The sequence below is a fragment of the Pantherophis guttatus genome, chromosome 3 (assembly GCF_059756535.1).
Source record: "Pantherophis guttatus breed Tessera chromosome 3, ASM5975653v1, whole genome shotgun sequence".
Classification (NCBI taxonomy): Eukaryota; Metazoa; Chordata; class Lepidosauria; order Squamata; family Colubridae; genus Pantherophis; species Pantherophis guttatus.
Window position 1 is genome coordinate 208,264,827 of NC_142065.1, and position 13,508 is coordinate 208,278,334.

The following is a 13,508-nucleotide window of genomic DNA, read 5'->3' on the forward strand; positions in this document are numbered from 1 at the left end:
AAGATACTACATTTTCCAGTGAATCAGATTTTAGACAAACTGCTATGTAAGGAATTATCATGTTTCCCCAAAATTGAGACTGGGTCTTGTATTAGTTTTTGCTCCAAAAGATGCATTAGGGCTTATTTTCTGGTTAGGTCTTATTTTGGGTGAAATATGGTACTAAATGCACCCATCTGGCTGACATTATATATACATACACACATACACACATACATACATACATACATACATACATACATATATATATTTGTCTTCTTAAGTTTTCGCGGGTGCATATGCAAAAAATTTAAATCTCGGGTGTTTTCCCGCATCATTATAAATAAGTTGGTTAAAATATTTAAAATCCTGGTTAAAAGATTTTAAGCTGGGATTTTAACCAGGATTTTAAATATTTTAACCAACTGATTTATAATGACGCGGGAAAAAACCCGAGATTTTTAATTTTTTGCATATATATATATATCAAGAATGTATTAGATAATATATATAAGTATAAGCATGAATTGAATACATAAAATAGATACAAATAGAAGAAATATTAGGACATGGATGGTAGGCACGCTGGTGCTCTTATGCATGCCCCTTACAGACCTCTTAGGAATGTGGTGAGGTGAACAATAGACAGTTTAAGATTAAAATTTTGGGGATTTGGGGATGAAACCATAGAGTCAGGTAGTGCATTCCAGGCATTGACCACTCTGTTGCTGAAATCATATTTTCTACAATCGACTTTGGAGCGGTTCACTTTAAGTTTGTATTTATTGTGTGTTCGTGTATTGTTGTGGTGGAAGCTGAAGTAGTCACTGACAGGTAGGACATTGTAGCAGATAATTTTATGAGCTACGCTTAGGTCAGACCGAAGGCAGCGTAGTTCTAAATTTTCTAAGTTCAGAATTTCAAGTCTGGTGGCATAGGGTATTTTGTTGCAAGCAGAGGAGTGGAGGATTCTTCTTGTGAAATATGTCTGGACACGCTCAATTGTATTAATGTTAATTAATCTTAACTGGAGCTTATTTTGGGGGGTAGGGCTTATATCACGAGCATCCTGAAAAGTCATGCTAGGACTTATTTTCCGGTTGGGTTTTATTTTTGGGAAAACATGGGTAGGAGTCTCTCCTGACCAGGAACTGGGTGCATCTGACATATTTAAGCTGGAAACCACCTTCAATATTATATCCCAAACAACAAAAACTTTCCTGAAGGTCCTGTGAATCTCACTCTTCCATTGTTTAAATAGCCTGAGTGGCGTAGGAGGCTAATGCCTCCTACTAAGGCAGCATTTAACATCCAGCTGCCTGCAATTACTACGAGTTCAATCCTCACCAGGCTCAAGGTCGACTCAGCCTTCCATCCTTTCTAAGGTGGGTAAAATGAGGACCCGGTTTGTGGGGGCAATAAGCTGACTTTGTATAAAATATACAAGAGTATGAAGGCTATTGCTTAACGCATTGTAAGCCGCCCTGAGTCTCCGGAGAAGGGCGGCATATAAAAATAAAAATAAAAATAAATAAATAAATAAATAAATAAATAAATAAATAAATAAATAAATAAATAAATAAATAAATAAATAAATAAATAAATATAAATATAAATATAAATATAAATATTCATATACCTTTGGGCCAGATGGTCCAGGAAGGCCAGTTGCTCCAGGAAGACCAGGTTCTCCCTAAAAGAGAAGGCGAAATAATATTCATTGCAAAGACTTGCTGTGGACACTTTAGGAACCACAGTATACGGAAAACTCATAAACTGGTTTATGTATGAAACCAAAAGTGATGCTTATTTTGAGAGAAATGCAAAGTTTTCACACAATTACTCCAAGTTTTCTGGAAGAGAGAACTTCACTAGTTTTGTCTATGGAGATTCTCAGTCATCCAGGTATGGTTGTCCCAAAGGTGCTTTTTCAAAAAACTTGGACTTTTTTCTTTGAAGACATTTTGCTTCTCATCCAAAAGCTTCAGTTCTAAGAAGCAAAACATGTTCAAAGAAAGACATTTTGAATAAGAGGTCTTCAAAAACATCTTCTCTCACCCTAGATGTCTAGAAAAAAATGATCTCTTCACATCAAACAAGGATGTGCATTTTTTTAAGATCTTCTGGTTGCTAAGTCCTGTTTTGCAAACTTTAAAATTATGGTTTAATCAAAGTGTCAATGGTAAAATATGATTTCAAGGTATGCACTTTAAAAATCAATTCTTCTTAATATCTTTTATTATAACTTTGTCGGTCTTCATCCTGTTCTCACATACCATTACATCAGGTCATATCTTGGAATATGGAAGTCTACATCTCAGGGAAAGAGGATTCACTGACTTCAATAATCCAAATTTATTTGGTACCTTAGTGATTAAGAGCTATGGTGGTATAGTGGTTAGAATGTAGTATTGCAGGCTAATTCTGCCGACTGCCAGCAGTTCGTTTCTGACTGGCTCAAGCTTGACTCAACCTTCCATCCTTCCGAGGTGGGTAAAATGAGGACCCAGATTGTTGAGGGCAATATCATGACTCTGTAAATTGCTTAGAGAGAGCTGAAAAGCACTATGAAGCAGTATATAAGATTAAGTACTATTGCTATGATGCTGTGTTTATAAGAGCCGAGGTGGCACAGTGGTTAGAGTGCAGTATTGCAGGCTACTACAGCTGACTGCTAGCTGCAGTTCGGCAGTTCAAATCTCACCAGGCTCAAGATTGACTCAGTCTTCCATCTTTCCGAGGTAAGTAAAATGAGGAGCCAGATTGTTGGGGGCAATAGGCTGATTCTGTAAACTGCTTAGAGAGGGCCATAAAAGCACTATGAAGCAGTATATACGTCTAAGTGCTACTGCTATTGCTATTGTCGACTGGAAGGTTGGCAATTTGAGACCCTACCATCATGCGGTATGAGCTCCCGTTACTTGCCCCAGCTGCTGCCAACCTATCAGTTCTAAAGCATGCAAATGTGAGTATATAAATAGGTACCACTTCGGTAGGAAGATAACAGTGGTCCATGCCTCTTGGCATATAGTCATGCTGACCACATGACCATGGAAGCGTTTTCAGACAATGCTAGCTCCCTCAGCTAAGAAACAGAGATAGTGTCCTAGAATTGGACCGTACTGGACAGGGGGAACATTTACCTTAAAAAAAGTACTATTGCTGAAGAAGATTGCTTGCACACTTGTAGACATAGAAGTGGATAATTATTGTTTTCAGATCCCACCAGGATTCCTGTGTTTCCACTCATCAGATTTCAGCTGGCAAAGTTTTGTTTTGCAGAGAAATAAATTGCTGTCTTTTGTTGAACTGTTTTGCTCAACTTCTCCTGTGATATGTCTAGCATTTTAATGGATGACAACTGGAATTCCTCCTTGGAGCTTCACAGAACAGATCATCTCTAAGAAGTCTGTTTGCTCCCTTGGCCCAAAGATAGGATTGTTGAGGTTAATAACCTGCTTTTTGTTTTATTTTGTTTTGTTTTCTTACATTTGGAACCACAACATTAATCCCCTGGATGTGTTCCTTTCAATGAAGATTGCTCCAAACACGTGGTTTACGCTACAATGGAAAGAGGATTAAAAAGAGAGGAGGAAAAAAGCTTACAGTTTCTCCTTTGGCTCCATCGCTCCCTGGGACGCCAGCCGTACCAATGGAACCCTAAAAGAATACAGATTACGACAGCAAAATGAATGGGAAATCATAATCATATTTAAAAACAGCATTGGCTAAAAACAGGAAAACCTGAATAATAAAGGAGACAAATCGAGGCACTCTCACCTTGAGCCACATTAATTTATTATTAGTATTTTATACTTTTATTATAATATAATTTTATAATATTTATAATTATTATAATGATCAATTTGTGATCTCAAAGGTGCTATATAATCCATTCCAAAAGACAGGGATTAAGCAGTGAATTAATTATTTGATATGTGCTGTTGGAGTAATGTACAGTAATGTCCATTTCCAAACTCAAAAGGGTTCCGGGACTAGTTTATAAATAACTAATTGAAATTTATTTCTTAATGAAGAGATCTACTAATACATGGGCATACAGTGTTTTTTTTTTTTCAAAATCCACTTGAATGTACTTTGAAATTCTTCATGCTCTCTGACGCTTGGTTGTTTGCAGACATTTGCAAACAATGTTTGCAGACATTTCATTACTCAACTGGGTAGCTTGCCCTTCCAGTTTTGGGGATAGAATAATAGAGTTGGAAGGGACCTTGGAGGTCATCTAGATCAACCCCCTGCTCAAGCAGGAGAGCCTATATTATCCAGACAAGTGGCTGTCCTGTCTCTTCTTAAAAGCTTCCAGTGATGGAGCACCCACCACTTCTGGAGGCAAGTTGTTCCACTGATTAATTGTTCTAACTGTCAGGAAATTTCTCCTAAGTTCTACGTTGCTTCTCTCCTTTATTAATTTTCATCCATTGTTTCTTGTCTTGCTTTCTGGTGCTTTGGAAAATAGGTTGACCCCCTATTCTTTGTGGCAGCCCCTCAAATATTGGAACAGTGCCATATCATGTGGTGTGGTTTCCATCCTCCTCCTTTTCATACTCCACTAAAATTGTCAGAGCACACTAGACAGACAGACAGACAGACAGACAGATAGACAGACAGATATGGCAGTAAACCTCACACTGATTATGTTCAAATATCTGCAAACAACCAAGCTCAGGGGACAGCAAGGATTCTACAGTTCAACCCTGAGCTCAAATATTCTCATCTACTAAAGACTCTTTGGCATATATTGGTTGTAGTTTGGAAAGAGTTCAGTTGCCAGAATTCCTATAATAACAGAATAACAGAGTTGGAAGGGACCTTGGAGATCTTCTAGTCCAACCCCCTACTTAGGCAGGAAACCCTACACCACTTCAGACAAATGGTTATCCAATATCTTCTTAAAAAGTTCCATTGTTGGAGCATTCACAACTTCTGCAGGCAAGTTGTTCACTGATTAATTGTTCTAACTGTCAGGAAATTTCTCCTAAGTTCTAAGTTGCTTCTCTCCTTGATTAGTTTCCAACCATTGCCTCTTGTCCTGCCCTCAGGTGCTTTGGAGAATAGCTTGACTCCCTCTTCTTTGGGGCAGCCCTTGAGATATTGGAACACTGCTATCATGTCTCTAATCCCCTCTCTTTTTTCTAACTAAAACTCACTAAAGAGATTATGTGAGAACAGTGCTTGAAGGATTTCTAGGTTCAGCAAATGCAAGAGAGCTGATGTTTATGATAAACTGGTAGAAAGCCACTTCCCTCTTATCTAAACCATGAGCAAGTCAAGATAAACGATTGCTCATGTCTCAGTACCCTTAAAAATGCCATCGGATTTGTTCAATTTTCTTCTCTTTTCCTTTCTCCACACTTCCCCTGACTAAGAGAAATAAAATATTAAAAAGGCAATTAGATTATAATCTCTGTGTTCCTGAGATGCTTAAAAAGCCCAGTAAAAATCTCTAATGTTCTGTAATGATAACAGCCAAGAAATATTTTAGCACTCAAGTAGTAGTTTTTTTAGAACTAGTTCCATAGCACTTCATATATCTTTTCCTCCTTTTTCTTTTCAAGCTATCTTGGGCCAAAACGTTTCAATGAACAAATATTAAATCAGATCCAATAAATTAATGAAGTGGGAAATGGAAGACTTTATATTTAAGCTTCAGAATATCCAAATACGTAGATAGTATACTGCCCCAACCAAATTGCTGACTTTGTAAACTGCTTAGAGAGTGCTGTAAACAACTATGAAGTTGTATATCAGTCTAAGCGTTATTACTATTGCTTATCCAGATCTGAAAATTTATTGAACATGTTATCATGATTCAAGCAGCTGACCACCAAGATTATGAATTAAGTTTTCAATTTCTATTGAATGTTCTATTATGTCATACTTGTTCAATGTTCAATTTTTTTTGCATTTGATTGAACTGCAGAAAAAGTCATATAAAATCACAGCTGTTACAATCACTCTCAGTATTCATTTTTATGCCCCGGAAATTTTATTTTAATCATTTCATTTCATTTCATTTCATTTCATTTCATTTTTTTATTTTCTTTTCTTTTCTTTTCTTTTCTTTTCTTTTATTTTCTTTTATTTTCTTTTATAGATGGTTACCTTTTCTCCTCTCTCGCCCATTAAGCCAGGTAAACCTTGGGGTCCCTTTTCACCCTAAAAAAGCAGAATGGAAAATATTTGCATAAAATGTAGCATTCTCTTAAAATAGGTAAAAGGAATACAAGCATTAAAATCCACAAGGGATCCTGTTGATACTTTTGAAAAGGAACTTAATCACAGGGTTGGCTAACAAGGCAAATTTCTCAGTTTCTTAAGATTCGTATGCCAATTTTTGCTCGGGAAAAAAATTCTGCAAGGAAATTTTTCTACCATATCAAAGCAACCAGTAGATGTCAGTACATTACTATGAAAGATTCTTTGCTTTCCTGGGAAGGATGAAAAATCAGAATAAAATATTGCAGGCCCCTCTAAAGCCAAGAAAAGCCAAATAAACTTGTAAATCCATCTGCTCTCCCTGAAATTCCTGTGGTGGCTAAGAAATCAGCTGTTGAGACAGGCAATTACGGGATCTCAAAACAATGATATGCTCAGTATTTGGGGGCAGTGAATAAAACAGAAACCCTGTAATTGCTGTGTTCCAAAAGGAAAAGAAAAGAAAACAAAAATCTTAGTTTTCTCATCTGGTCATGAAGGGACAAGAGAACTGGCTGTCAGGCCTGGAAGCCATCTTTCGTATCAGGCTTCCAGCAGGCCTGACACTGGCATTCTGAGGCCTTTTAAAGACAGATCTTTTTCACAGTGTGAAGTAGCATAGGATGAAGGTAACAGTAACAGAGTTGGAAGGGATCTTGGAGGTCATTTAGTCCAACCCCCCTGATCACCCAGGAGACCTATACTAGGGATTCGAACCGCCGACCTTTCTGATCAACAAGCTCAAGGTTTTCTGCCTGTCATTCCTTTGAGTCAAAATGCAAGATGAAATAAAAGGGGGAAAAATTAAGTAATGATGTACCACGAGTTCTTTGCCTTCGTAGAAAAAATAGGGAGCAAAAGAGATCTGAATTTGTGGAAATTAAGACCCTGGTGGCGCAGTGGACTAAACTGCTGCTGTTAAAGTAGTACTTAGCTGCCAGCTGCCTGCAATTACTGCAAGTTCAAATCTCACCAGGCTCAAGGTTGGCTCAGCCTTCCATCCTTCCGAGTTAGGTAAAATGAGGACCCAGTTTGTGGGGGCAATAAGCTGACTTTGTATAAAATAGAACACTGGTCAGGGGAGGCGAAAAAGCCCTACTAAGCAGGTATATACAAAAGTATGAAGGCTATTGCTTAATGCATTGTAAGCCACCCTGAGTCTCCAGAGAAGGGCGGTATATATAAATCAAACTAATAAATAAATAACAAATAAATGGTGCTGAATTTAGGAGACAACTAAGCCATGAGGACTTCAGGCACAGCTTTTTACTCCTGACATGACAGACAAAGAGACAAACAGACATCCTGGCTGGCAGAGAAGGGAGAGGATGTGACTTTCAAGACTTTACATGAAGTACACCGGGGTCGTATTATCATATGTGGTGGACATATATAGAAGCAAAAAAAAAATATTGGGCAAGAATTTGAATGTAGTTGGAGAAGATGCCGCAGCAACATATTGATTTAAAACCTGAATTGTTCTTGTTGGGTATCTTACCAGGGAAATATAGTAAAGAAAATGCATGTTTGATCATTCATGTAATAACTGCGGCTAGAATTGTATTTGCACAAAATTGGAAAGTTGAAGAAATCCCTAAAGATGATTAAGAAAATATTAGATTGTGAAGAAATGAGTAGATTAACCCTAGCAATTAAAGGAAAGGGAGAATCTGATGATTATAATATATGGGGGTTATTTTATCATTGGTTAGAAAATGAATATGGATAAAAAGTATTAAATTAAATAAGTTAAGGAAGAGAAATGCTATGTTAAGAGATATGTTAAGTTGTATTATTAAAATAAGAATAGATGTACAATATATAAAGAATTTGATGGTAAGCTATAACTATTACGACACAAAAAAATTTGCACTCAGATGACACACTGATTAATGAACGATGAAATGTTTGTTTTAAAAGGAAAAGTAAATAAAAAACTTTTACAAAAAAAATGAGACTTTATATGAAGCATCGTGATCCAAGCTCCATTCCTTTTTTTTTTTTCATTGTAGAAAGTTAGCACCTACCCCTCTCCTAGAAGAATGAAGTATTTTAGGAAATATTAAAAAGGCAGAATATTTTCCCTAAAAGAGAAATAAAAATCTTAAGGGAGACAGAAACTCAGAGCTTCAGCTCCCTGTCTGCAGCAGATATTTGGTGCCCGTTGAGAAAGACTGGGCCAGCCTATCTACAAAACAAAAGACCTCAGCTCCAGGATGATGGGATTAAGACATGACCCTCCGGGACATTATGGGATTATCTAGCAGCAGGACTTACTGCATTGCAAAATCACCTGGGACATTATATTAGCCCAAGGTTCAACTAAACTTGATTCAGACAAATATGACTCTACATGGGACAGCAACCAATAGAATACATATTCTTGCACAGGAACAGTAAGCTCAAATTCAAACCCCAAGAGAGGATGTAAATACCTCTCACACTCCAAACCCTTGTGGTCAGCTTCCCAGGACCTCAAACCCATGTGGTCCTGTCCATCAATAAACCTCTTTCCAATCAGCCTCCATGTTTCCAGTGTCTTTCTCCCCACTTGGAAATGAACCAGATGGATATTCCTTCCAAGAACATATATGTGTCTCTCACACACATACAAATATGGTAGACCTTGGACTGTGATGTTGCACTCTCCATCTTGCAGATTTTAATCCATGAATGGATAGGGAGATGGGTAGAAGAGTAGATAGATAGCTGGTTGGGCAGGTAAATGGTGGATGGATGGATGGATGGATGGATGGATGGATGGATGGATGGATGGATGCGGGATGGAGAGAGAGAGGGAGAATGCTTGGGGGAACAATGAAGTCTTAAAGGTAATTCCAAATGCCAAGAGGGTAAGGGCCTTTTGAATATCTGGGGAACGCTATTCTATAGGGCAGATACCATTACTGAAAAAGTCCACACCCTAGATCCTGTCAGTTGATATCATTTATTAGAGGGGATGTAGAAAACACCCAAACTATCCAATTTGGTGGGATTGGCAGATATCCTATGAGAGTGGTGGTCCATTAATAATATCTGGCCTCGTGCCAGGTGGAGTTTTGAAGGTGCTAATCAGGATTTTGAATTTGCACCTGGAATGAAACCGGGAGACACACGAAATTAACACAAACTAGACCATATCCTCAAGATGTTCTTCAACTTATATTTTAATGATACCTTTTGTCCTTTTTCTGCTCGTCCAAATGTTTCCCCACCCTGAAAAGAGAAATTAATAAAACTAGGGTTAGCAGATGCAATAAAGATATGCAAGATCAGAAATAATGCTAAATAATAATATCTTTATCAAGCCATGGAATAACACACTGATTAATCGAACACATTCAATTAATAAATCATTGTATCTTCTGCTAGTATCAAGGTTGTAAAGCATGAATCAGATTGTATGGAAGATAGTAACCAAGCTGACAAGAAAAGGTCTCTAATATTATGACCTTAACTAGAATCAAGATGACACTCCATCAAACTGGTGGCTTCAGCTTCCATAATCCCTACCTAATGTAGTTTAGTTGTAGGGGGAAGAGATAGTTTCTTTGATACAATTGGATAACAACCAAATTGACAGTGTGGTCTAGAATTTAACAATTGACAGCCTCATCTTTATTAGCCCTGCCATTTAATTGCTTTGAAACTGGGAAGGATCAGAACGCTATTTTATATTTCACAATTATAACAAGTGGCTTTTAAAAGATAGCTGAGGTAAATATTTTATGAAGGGTTGCACGACTTTAGATAAATGTCCTGGTAGATGAGATCTGAAACATTCTAATTAGAATTTCGCCTGCAAGAAAGGAGGCAGATTCAAGGACAATCTCTCTAATTTTGTGGAAGTCGATATTGTTCTGATCTAGGCTCCCTTAAAAAGCAGGAAGCAGAGTCTTGGTCCCGGCAAAACCTCTTTTATTTACACGACTGTGAATTCCTTTCATTCACAGACAGCAAGGCCTGTCCAAACAGTTTTTCAAAGGAATATTTATCGACACAGACCTTATCTCGCTTGGAAAGCTTCCAGGTAACTAGTTTCCAAACGCAGTACAAGGCAAAACTTGGCACAGAGTCTCTTAGAGTCACAGAACAAACAAATTGTTTCCTGCAAAAGCCCACTCCCTGTTCGCTCCTCTTTTGTTTCCTATGGGAGGGGCCAATAAACTCCAAGGTGTGGCTTTACTCCCAAGTCGACCCTGCTTTCTTAGTTGGTCTTGTCTTCTGACAGCTCTGCACATGCACACACTGGGAACAGGCTCCAGCTGTTCCTCTGCCTCACTGCTATCTAGCTCCCTTTCTGCCTCTGATGCAGAGCCCTCGTCCGAGCTTTCCCCAGCCCCCAGGACTGGCCCATATTCCTCTCCAATCTACTCACTGTCCAACTATACTGCCAGCTCTGCTGGCTGCCAGCGGGCCACAACAGATATTATCTCTGCTTCCATTTTTTTTAAAGCTAGTTCTTTAGATCCCTTCAGAAATAATTCATAACAAAATTTTGGCTGTAGTGAGATGTTGAATAAGGGAAAACACACGTATGTGAACACATTGATTGATGTCTCTTCGAACCAAGATTTCTCCATATGGATAGGCAAAGATCTCAATCAGGGGTGTCCAACCTTAACAACTTTAAGACCCGTGGACTTCAACTCTCACAATGGCTGGCTGGGGAATTCTGGGAGTTGAAGTCCACAAATCTTAAAGTTGCCAAAATTGGAGATCCCGGATCTAAATAGATTGTATAACTATGTTTAGATGACAATGACTTTGGCTCTCTGAAGAGGAAGTTTTTACCATCTGCTTTCTCTATGATGAGAAGGTCAGGGATGTTACTGTGGGCAGAGTTCATGAGACCTCTTACAGATCCCTTCCATACTAATTATTTTAAAATATTCAACCGGAGTCTTCAAAATCTGGATTTAGAATTTTGGTTTAAGTTAGTCCATCAGGACCTATTCTGATTTTTTTTAAAACTGCATGAGTTTTCTCACAAATATATGATTACATTAGGATAAAAAAAAAAAGAACATTGAGGGTCTTATAAATTTTCTTACTGGTTCTCCTTTGTCTCCTTTTGGGCCAGAAGGTCCAACTGGTCCAATGTCTCCCTTGACAAAAATAAAGTTATGTTAGCAAGAAGGAAATGGTTTTTCCCCACTGACTTTTATTACCGTAACCAGTTTTTTTTAAAAAAGAAAAACTTAATGGTGAAAGATGCATTTCTTTATCTAACATGGAAAGGAAGGGAGGGAGGGAGGGAGGGAGGGAGGAGGAGGAGGAGGAGGAGGAGGAGGAGGAGGAGGAGGAGGAGGAGGAGGAGGAGGAGGAGGAGGAGGAGGAAATTATGGGGTTGTTGTTGATGCTCTTTGAGCTTGGTTGTTTTCTTGCGACGTTTCATTACCCAAATGGGAAACACCATCAGTGCTGAAATGTAGTGGGATTTGTGGAGAGGAGGAAGACGAGGAGGAGGAGGAGGAGGAAGAGGAGGAGGAGGAGGAGGAGGAGGAGGAGGAGGAGGAGGAGGAGGAGGAGGAGGAGGAGGAGGAGGAGGGGGGGGAAATTATGGGATTGTTGTTGGTGCTCTTTGAGCTTGGTTGTTTTCTTGTGACGTTTCATTACCCAAATGGGAAACACCATCAGTGCTGAAATGTAGTGGGATTTGTGGAGAGGAGGAAGACGAGGAGGAGGAGGAGGAAGAGGAGGAGGAGGAGGAGGAGGAGGGGGAAATTATGGGATTGTTGTTGGTGCTCTTTGAGCTTGGTTGTTTTCTTGTGACGTTTCATTACCCAAATGGGAAACACCATCAATGTTGAAATGTAGTGGGATTTGTGGAGAGGAGGAAGATGAGGAGGAGGAGGAGGAGGAGAAGAAGGAGGAGGAGGAGGAGGAAATTATGGGGTTGTTGCTGATGCTCTTTGATCTTGGTTGTTTTCTTGAGACGTTTCATTACCCAAATGGGAAACACCATCAGTGTTGAAATGTAGTGGGATTTGTGGAGAGGAGGAAGACGAGGAGGAGGAGGAGAAGAAGGAGCAGGAGGAGGAGGAGGTGGAGGAGGTGGATAAAAGATTGCATAGACAGGACCTGTAGCCAAGAATATTGCTTTCATGGAGATGCTGAAACGGTATCTGCTATTTCCAGAGCTACAGAGTTAGTCAGAAAATATGGATCCAAAAATCTCATGAATAAATTAGAATAAATAAATCTACAATGTGTCTGATCCTTATTGTACTGTCTTTTTCTAGTGCCCAATGGCCTAAATTCTAATAAACTAAGACAGCAACATAACTGTAAAGCATTTACAGATGCCATCTGCAAAGATAGTAATGGAAAATATTATCATCCAGCCATTGTACCGTGCAAACATAAATCATGGGTGAAAAAAACATTAAAAGAAGAAAAAAAAAATAGAAGCCTTTAATACAATGCCAATGTTAAACAAACCACTCCATACATCAGACCATTTGTGTAGGCAGGCATGCTTTAAGTGTTAAACAGGAATCTGAATTGTATCTGGCACTGTTTTAGAGATGCTGTGGGACACTCTAAATGGAATGAGTTTTTAAGGTTGATTTCTTACACAGGCATCTTGTTCAATAATTGCATTTCATTTTATTAAGTTGGCTGTGGTTTAGCATTTTTGGAATCATCTTATGTTCCAGCCATTGTTAAGATGATGGCTATTAAAAGATAAAAGGGTTGTGGTCATCACAGAACAGTTGCTTTCTCTTTTAGCAATTTCTCATGTCTTTCCGTGAAAGCCTCCCTTATTAGTTAAAGTGCTACAATTTTTTTAAAAAAATGGTGTCAGATGTAAATGCCTTATTCTCCAATGTGTAAATAATGTATATATGGAACATCAGAGGTTAACTTATTCTTTGGACTTTAATGTATTCATAACTTACCACTCCCATTCCTAACTCCACCCCTTGTATATATAAGGAGCCACCCTCACCATTCTCGGTGCTTCTACCTTGAATATTCAGTGAATATAGAATGCCTGTCATAATTAAAAAGAAATATATTTAAAGCTCTAACTCCTATTATCTTTATTGAGTCTGATCCTGAAAATATTGCAACAAGCTGGTAGCAGAGGATGGTTAATTGACTCAATAAGTAATTAAAAATGTCCAAGAAAGATAGGCCCAACACCAGGGCCTACAGCAAAGAAATAGAAACTGATCAAGAGATGATCAACGAATCCACCAATGCGATTTCGAGAGAATCCGAAGAATACACCACTGAAGAAGAAGAACTAATGAGTGAAAATAATGACCAGAAAGAAATCGAAGTAGAAAATAACGAACTCAGGT

The 13,508-nt window shown here is 38.4% G+C and overlaps 1 protein-coding gene across 1 annotated transcript in view; it reads right to left on the reverse strand.

Moving 5' to 3' along the window:
- Window positions 1-13,508, reverse strand: part of COL22A1 (collagen type XXII alpha 1 chain) — a 273,483-nt gene that overhangs the window by 135,936 nt on the left and 124,039 nt on the right. The window contains exons 11-15 of the mRNA XM_060681819.2: window positions 11,250-11,303; window positions 9,373-9,411; window positions 6,103-6,156; window positions 3,586-3,639; window positions 1,619-1,672 (exon numbers count right to left, since the gene is read on the reverse strand). Coding sequence (XP_060537802.2) covers window positions 1,619-1,672; window positions 3,586-3,639; window positions 6,103-6,156; window positions 9,373-9,411; window positions 11,250-11,303 — 255 coding nt within the window. The remainder of the gene's footprint in view (window positions 1-1,618; window positions 1,673-3,585; window positions 3,640-6,102; window positions 6,157-9,372; window positions 9,412-11,249; window positions 11,304-13,508) is intronic.